This window comes from Sesamum indicum, linkage group LG2 (genome assembly GCF_000512975.1).
Source record: "Sesamum indicum cultivar Zhongzhi No. 13 linkage group LG2, S_indicum_v1.0, whole genome shotgun sequence".
NCBI lineage: Eukaryota > Viridiplantae > Streptophyta > Magnoliopsida > Lamiales > Pedaliaceae > Sesamum > Sesamum indicum.
In genome coordinates this window covers 12,909,680-12,918,644 of record NC_026146.1, presented here as the reverse complement: position 1 = coordinate 12,918,644, position 8,965 = coordinate 12,909,680, and the positions used below count along the sequence as shown (strand labels likewise).

The 8,965-nt window shown below is 32.8% G+C and overlaps 1 protein-coding gene across 2 annotated transcripts; it reads right to left on the bottom strand.

Moving 5' to 3' along the window:
* Positions 308-7,703, bottom strand: LOC105156014 (probable transcription factor KAN2). 2 transcript variants are annotated; one of them, XM_011072029.2, is made up of 6 exons: positions 6,713-7,703; positions 6,452-6,528; positions 5,197-5,242; positions 4,941-5,103; positions 3,215-3,275; positions 308-813 (listed from the first exon to the last, which is right to left on the bottom strand). In XM_011072029.2, the coding sequence occupies exons 1-6, from the start codon at positions 7,329-7,331 to the stop codon at positions 682-684; spliced, it is 1,098 nt and encodes a 365-aa protein (XP_011070331.1). In that variant the 5' UTR covers positions 7,332-7,703; the 3' UTR covers positions 308-681. The 2 variants fall into 2 exon arrangements, with proteins under 2 accessions (XP_011070331.1, XP_011070332.1); XM_011072030.2 differs by having other exon boundaries at positions 308-789; positions 6,713-7,701.

The window sequence follows — 8,965 nt, the reverse complement described above, 5'->3', positions numbered from 1 at the left end:
CTGCGCTACCGTTCGGGTAGCTAATGCACGGATATGGGTTTGGAGGTGAAGATGCCTCTGTCTTTGGAGAAGGGAATGCTGCAGCTGATTTTCTGGCAACTAGTGACCACAATTGCCATTGTTTCGGTTTAAATGAAGTTACACCTTTCATATTCTTTACATTTTTTCATATTGTAAACAACCCTTCTTTCCATAAGTTTTAATAAATCAAGGGTCGACGTGATACCCTCCGCCCAGACATAGACGGACCTAACCAAAACCTAAATAAACAAACGCCGACAGCAATAACAATAGTAAACTATGAAAAGAAAAGGAAACAACAATATATACGAAGAGGTGTAATAGTAATAGCACTGATCATGCATTATAGCAATAATACAAAATCAGTTAACTTTTTGTTTTTTTGTTTAATATTTACTTAGGAAAAGATATCATAAGTAAGTTGATTAGAATCTCATAACTTTGACAGCAAGCACAACTACACCCTTTTTGTATGCTTTCTGTCTTTCTTGTCTCCCTGTCTTTCTTTACCTCTCTTTCTTTTTTCCTTTGTTTTCTCCTTTTCCTCACCCTTTCCTTTTCCCTCTGGTTCTCCCAATGGGCACCTGATTCTCTTCACCAGCTCCCTGTCAGGCATATAATGATTCAAAATCTGTAGTGCTGCCGAGTGAACAAAGATTCTCACTGTGGCCTCCCCAGAGTGAACTCCAAATTAGGCTTCTTAGGGCTTGTCTCTGATATGCTGGATGAGCTCACATCTGAACTCAGGCATTTCGGTTCCATGTCCTTCTGCATGCATGTACACAACCAGGCCTAGGTACATAAGTATGAATGTATGTATATATGTCTGTAATTCAAAGGATTAGATTATTGAAATAAAGACTCATTTAAAAGTAATATTTTAATATGTCCGTCACGTGAAACTTTTTATCTTTTATTGCACGTACAAATCTTGCACGTGAAATCTTTCTTTAACAATGAGATTGAAACTCAAAATCTCTTATTTAATTTGACTCTGGCTAATATCATCTTAATTAATTATTTCATTTAAAAATTTAATATATTAAATAAACTTTTTGATATTAATATTTCAAAACAGCACCAAAAAACATGCTATTATTTTTCATTTTCCAACTATATACAACATTTAGAGAAATTAAAATCATTTTGAGAAATTTGGATAGGTCATTTGTAAATTACATGGTTAGTACTAATGCTGCTTTAGGGCATTGGGCTTTGGTCAAAATAGAAAAATAAATTAAGGAAAAGTACTGAAAATAAAGCATTGAGGGACTGTACCATAATGTTTTGGACCAAGTTGCAGCATAAGAAAATATAAAATTTTAGTTCTCAAATTTAAAGGGTGATATTATTTTCCTATACAAATTAATTTATGTAATTTAGTTCTTATAATTTTAAAATTTTGATAATTTTAATTATTTTTCACCGAATCCCCAATTTAAAATGGGTCGTGTCAAGTCATATGTAATTTTTTAATTAATTTGACAGAAAAATGAATAAAATTATTAGAATTTTAAAATTATAGGACTAAATTGCAAAATCAATTCCTATAAGACAAAAAATGTTAATCCATTAAGTTAAAAGGCTAAAATTGTAATTCTCAAAAAATTATAATTTTCACCATGGAAGTATAAGAGTGACACTTTTGATCCATTTAAACTTTATTATGATCATAAAGAATAATAACTTAAAAAAAAATAACACATCGAGTAAATTCGTCACGAAAAACTACAAATTTCACTGAAAATATCAGATGTGTGTCACATGATGATTACAAATTTGGCATTTTGGGCGACAAATATCCTCAATATCCCATTTTTTAAATTTATTATCCTTTATTGTCGAATAAAAAATGTCACCCCTTATATTTAAAGCACGAAAATTCCAATTTACCCAAGATGCAGCAGTTAGTGTCCTTAAAATTCAATAGCCAAACATGACTTGAAACATAATTACATGTGTTTTTCTCTTATTAAATTCAGTTGTAATAATACTTTTCATGAGCTTATATAAAAGAAATTGTAACATTTTGTAAAATATTTATATATTTAAACAGGGTAAGAATATGTGATATTTTTTAGCAAATACATTTACAAAATCCAACATAAAATGTGAAATTTTATAAACTAAAAAGGTATGATGACGCTCCTAAGTAATTACTTTAAAATTTTTAATAATGTTTTTCAATATTAACTCCATTAATTACAAAATTATCGTTATTTACACCTTATATACTTAATTAAGTATCATAACTTGATCAAAAGACTTCAAAAATTAATTTAAAAAATAAGATATATATATCTCACATCTTGTAATTAGCTCGAAAATTTTATACGAATTTATAAAAATATTTTAAATCAACTTAGCAAACACTTTTGCTTCGTCACTAGAAATAATCAGTGGTCATCAACGGACAAAGTACGAGGTGAACAAAGCATAGCACTTATGTTTCATCCATTGCCAAAAGCTACTAAAAGAAAATTTTCCATTTCCTATGGATACCTTTTCTTGCTTTTACTTCACTTTCTCTTTAGATATATATATATATATATAATAAATTATTTAAAAATTTATCGTAATTATAAATACTCATCGTTATTTGAAAAATTACAAATACTCTCCTGAAATTAAAAATACTCTAACAAATACCATATTATGACAGCTCATTGTAGGATGCTATTTGTAATTTGAGGGAGTATTCATAATTTTTTAAACAACGATGGAGTATTTGTAATTAAGACAAATCTCAAAAAACCCCTTGTAATTTACCATATGTAGTACTGGTTATTAAGTGCAAGGGATCAGAATAACCACTTTTGATAGATAAAATATATATCGATCAAAATATCCTCCTAATTTTAGACAAAAATATAATGACCATTTCCCTAAATTTGTGTATGAAAATATTCTATCGACCCACATTAAAAATTTATAAAATTAATAAAAGTATCAAATATTCATTTTATTTTCTTGCACAATTAAATACGCGTAACAAAAAACTTAAATTATGCACACACACTGAATGGTGTCGGATAGCTTAGTATAGATAATAAATGGCCCTCCAGCTTTACTCAGAAAAGCTTCTCATTTTACTTTATTCTCACAACATTTAACACTCCCATGCACATACACAGACACACGCAAAGCAACACCGTAGCGCACAGATTTTTCAAAAGTGTATGAATATATATACCTGAAGAGATTTTGTGTTTCCTTGGCAGTCGTTGGGGCTGCTATGCAACCAAGCCTCCATGCTACAAGAGAATGTCTCAATCAGTGGAAATTAATCATACATGCACAAGAAAGAAAATTAAAGCAATTATAATTTGCAAAGAAACCCATCTTTTTACTGTCTTATTAATTATACTTCTCTTTTTCACTTTATTGTACAAAATAAAGTGAAACCCACTCATGTGACACCTACCCTTTTTAAATTATTATTATTATAACCCTAAATTAAATTTTAAAGTTGCCTTCAAAAAGGGTCTCAATTTAGTCCAAAAGTTTCTTCTTTTGGGTCCATTACGCTGTCAGTTGAAAAATTCTTATTCAAATCAAGTTTGATCGAATCCAATAATCACGTAGTAAGTGCGATACATTTGTCATATAATTGGTTATGAAAAAATAAAGCTTTAATTCCATTAGAACCGACGTCCTTGCAGTATAAAAGAATCGATACAATGACAAAATTTGCTAAAATTTGTAGTTTGGTCGGCTCACGTGAGGAGCACAAGCCAAATCCTGGCCAAACTTATATTGCTAAATTCAATTTCAATAGGATAATTAAGTTTCCACCTCTGTAATTACATGACCAAAAGTATAATTTTTATATTAGTCACTCATCATAAATTATATATTAATTACATAATATGTGTATTATACTGGAATTGTCCCTGTGAATCAAGCTCTGAGAGAAAGTTTCTTTACTGGGCCCCATTCTAATGCCCTCATCTGTGCCCAAAATCCAAGGAAGAAAGATATGCCCATATATAATATAGGTGATTTTTACATTAGTTTCATGAAAAATTTGTCCTATTCTTTTTCTAATTATTTAGGCATGATGGAGCTGCTGTGCCAAACATGGCCTTCAAAAGGCAGGGACAAAAGCAGTAATATTAATACCTCTTCTTTGCATCATCTTTATTTATTATTTATTCTTTACTGCTAATATATATATATATATATATATATGTGTATATATGGTTGAGGAGGCCAAATTTATTTCCCTCAGCCACTTTAATAAATTAATTCGGTTAAATTATTGAAAGCTTTTAGAATTCAAAGTTAAGGCATTGCAGAGTGTAAAGGTGATGGCTTCTCTTTCCTTAAATTCTCCCACCCACCACAATTTATAACTATACACGCCTGTTAATGCACCAACCTGTGGCCCTATTACTACCACGTCGTCGTTTTTGTAATTAGATATTGTCAAGAAATGCGACTACTGTTTGCCTAGCTAGGACCTATAGAAATGCATAAAAAGCGTGCTTATACAAAGATATGTATCGCATTAGGACAGTGCCATTTTGTCTTAGCATTATAAGGGTGGTAAGTTTTATTATGATCAAAATTGTACTTTTTCATCTACATATACTCTGTGAAACCTTAAAAACCAGGCAAGAGAAGAAAACAAAACTTCCATGAAAACTATAAGTACGGGCCTGTAAGTATAGGTGGTGACAATTTAATAATATTTTGATAATTTCATCGGATGACTTTAAGAATTTCGCACATTGAGGACAAAAAGACTGGAATTTGCTAAACTGATCATGTGCACTTTCCCGATCATTTTACCTCAATGTGTGAAATTTTTTGTAATTACAGTACAAAATGAAGACTAAAATTTTAATTTTCCCTCTCTCTATATATGTGTATGTATACCAGTAAAGAAAGATGCACAATAGAGCATGATAGTGTACCTTGAGGAATTGCTCCATAGAGCATGATACTCCTTCGCATTGTCCATATTAATTTGTGCTCCATGTTGGGATGGTACTTCAGACTTGTGTGAGTTCTGAATGTCAAAGAGGAAATCGTCGGATGTATCCCCCGACGACCCATTTTCGAACGCGTCAGATTGTCCTAAACATTGCGAAAATAATAAGGATATAATTGCTGGAAGTTTGAACTTGAATTGCGCAACAAAGTAGTTAAGTATATATATATATACCAAACCTGAACTCGCTGCAGCTCTATCAGTTGATTTCACCGTTCGATACATCTGCAAAACCATAAAACCCATCGCATCTATTTCAGAATATATATTGTGTTAAGATATATAATCAGTATTAAATAATTCTTCTCTCTGTTCGCTTATACCTTTAGTCTAGAAAAAAGGAAGTTTTGAAATCGAATTTTACTATCACCAATTTATAAAAATAAAAAAATTATGTGTAGAATTTGCACACATAAAAAGACATATATATTACCAAACAACTCGAAATAATACTCGTATTTTTTATATTTGTTTATTTTTTGGGTAAAGTATTTTGGTAATATGGGCTACATTTTGCTACTTAGACATGCTGCTTTTAATTCAAAATAATGAAAGAAAAAGCGAGGGTAAATATTTTTCATAGAGGTAACGTAGATTTTGAAATAAATGCTAGACAACTTTTTGGTTATATATGAGACATGTATGTACGTAAATACGTGCATGTAATAAGATACATGTCTACTTTTTCGAGGTTAATTGGAAATGGATTTCTCACTCCAAAGACATGTGTATATCATTGTGTCATGATAGTGTTTTGTACTTTCTCTTGTTTCTAGCCACTTCTTCAGTTAAGATGGTAATTATTATTTTTTTTTCTCTCTCTATATATATATTTAGGAAAATAAAAAATAAAAACAAATCTTGCTGAAACTACTAATGTGTTTGTGTGTAAACTTGTCCTGAACTGTTTTCAATTCTTTGTGCTCTGCCTAATCTCTCTCTCTCTCTCTCTCTCTCCTCTACGCGCATTTATCTTTTTCTTGTACATGGATGGTTCGCTCTTCCAGGCAAAAAAGCTGGTTGATAGGTAGCAGAGGCATCAGATCTAGTAGGAAAAAACAGGCTGAGGATCTGAGAGGCACAGCCCGTCTGCAGGTTGAGAAAGAAATTAAGCATTGGAATTTGAAATTGCGGTCTATCAACACCTTCTGAGTTTCTTCCTTTTTAATGCCACTTCTAAATTGTCAAAATTTCAATTTTTTGTTTCTTGATATGATCAAAATTCTAAATTTCACAAACAAAAGTACGATAATTTAACCTCTCTCTCTCTCTCTCTCTTTCTCTCTCTCTTTTTCTTTTTCCCCTGAAAAGCCGACGAAAACTTTTACCAAGAAGAACCCTTTCCAGCTGCTGGAAAAAGAAAACAAAATACCAACAAAAAAAAAAAAAAAAAGAGTAGAGAGAAAAGATCAGCTTAATTCATAATATATATACCTGTAAGTGGGATTTAACATGTGCTAAGGTAAGATCTTTCACATCCATAAGCTCAAGAACTGACTTGGGTGTAGCTCCTGCATAATACAGATGCACAACAATGAGTTAAACATACTGCCCCGCATCAATTTATAGTATATAGATACGAATATGGTAGAGGTAATTGAACTGATAAAGATATGTTAGTACTTGATTTTTGGTATATGTTAGCCGGAAAAAAGCAGAAATTATAGGTGAGAGTTAAAGAAATATGGAGCCTACTCTCGTGGCCGCCCAAGAGCTCCACAGCATGAACGAAACGAGCATGGAGTGTCGTCGTCCACCGCATCCGGGGAGCCCTCATGCTCCGTTTACCCGGAAACCTTGACAGAAACCTCGATCGCATTAGCCCTTGAGACTGGTAAGTAGGTGCGGAGGAAGAAGTATTTATATGGTTAGCTGCTGCAGAAGAAGATTGCACTGATGCATCTAAATGAGCAGCAAATGGAAAAGATGGAGTGTTTTGGTACACTGGAATTCCTCTGATAGGCCTCAAGAAATTGACTTCTTCGGGGAGACTTTGATGGAGAAGGTGGGGCGGCTGGTGGGTTTGCTGGAAAGAATGGAGGAAACGAGCGGCGGAGGCGCCGTGGAGGAGGTGGTGAAAATGAGTGGAGGAGCTAACACTAACGCTACTGTTAATGGGGTCTGAAACCCTTGTGGGATTAGGAAAGTTCAGGGGCTTCGCCATTGAAGAGAAGGAGTTTCTTGAGTCAAGAGCTCTCTTCCAGAACCCCAAATCCATTTCATCTTCATGACTACTTCTCCAGCTTGATGAGGGTTTGCTGTTTGGTGGGCTGATTTGAAGGGAAAGGTCAGGTTGGGCTGGAAATAGCTCCATGTACGCAAACTTAAACTCTATATGTCTCCCCTTTAATTAGCTCTCTCCTCTTCCCTTTCAAGTCTTCTCTAAGTGTCTGTGTTCTTACCGTTTCTTGTTTTCTAGGGTTGTAAGAAGATTAGGAGAAGGATTGGATTATGCTGGGGACTACGGCTGAAATTGAATGCTGTAGTTTCAGGAGAGAGACAGAATTTATGGGCTTTCTTCTCTTTCAGATGGGGTTTTGATGAAGAATTCAGAGGAGTGGTTGCAAAGATTTGAGTTTATGAGGGATAGAAGTGTGAGGAATGAAGATTGAAGTGAATGTTGTTTCTTTGATGTGAAGTATATGTGAGAAAGTGATACTTGAAGAGCTACTTGAGTGATGGGAGGGGGGTGGTGGGGTTGGGAGGGGGTTGGGGGGTGAGAAGCTTTTGTGGACGTGGGGGTAGGCTGAGAAAGGGAGGAAAAAGAGATAGGAAAGGAAAAGTTATGAAACAAGTTTGAGACTTGATTTTTATTCACTCTTTCCTATTTCCTGTATACTTTGGGAGAAGAAAAGGGAATTTTAGTGTAAACTTTTAACGTGTGCATTTGTCCCTTAACAACTCATACTTACCCTTTCTGACAAATACTCTTTCGCTAACCAATTCATTTTACGGAGAATGGATGCTCCATCTGTTGCTCATTATATTATATAGAAACTTGATTTTCTTTACTACCAATCCACATTAATTCAATACTAATAAATGATCCATTAGATTTTATTTTCTACATCTATAAATTTTCCTTACCTTCTCGACATCTCATCCTAAAAAAATTTCTTGTTTGGATTAAATTTGACCGAATCAAATAAATTATAAAGTAAGTATATCATGCTTATTATGTGATTGGTCATTTTTTTTAATTTTATATTAATTACATGACAAATATATTACATTTGTTATATGATTGATTCAAATAAGATTTTGAGTCGGATCCGGACTAAAATTTTCGTTGGGCATCCCAATATTTGTGCCAAACTATTCAGGATTCCTATAAATTCAACAAAAAATTTGGGTAGGTGATTAATGCATAAGATTGTACACAATTTTCCAGACCCTAATATCTATATAATTACCTAATCATTACATCTCAATAATACGGGTGATAAGACCTCCTGATTTTGTCTACCCCATCTTTTTCCAGTGTAGAAGAATAAGACTGACTTACGCATTAATCAACTTTTCGATTTTGTCCCTAAAATTTCTCTCTTTGGAACTTAGGTCCTGTAGTTTCTCTACAAATATTTACTATAAGGTCCTCTTTGAGGTTTTCTTCAGTTTTCATTTTAGGTTTTGCCTCCTCTATTATTTAAAGCATAAGAAAGTATTTCTTTTATTAATTTCCAATAAAAACAATCTCTCTTTCTTTCTTTGATTTTTTTTTCTTTTCTTTATCTAGTACCCGTATTAATTATATTTATGTATTGTTGTTTTGCGAAAAGTATATATATTAGCACTTTCTGATACTTAAATTAGTAACAGTTCCATCTATGAATTAAGAAAAACTAGACCAAATATGCCTAAAATTAGCAAACGAGTGAAAAATTGCAGAGTATATGTAGAGAGAACTCAAAAGTGTGCAAAATTCCTTGTCCCATATGGTCTCTTATT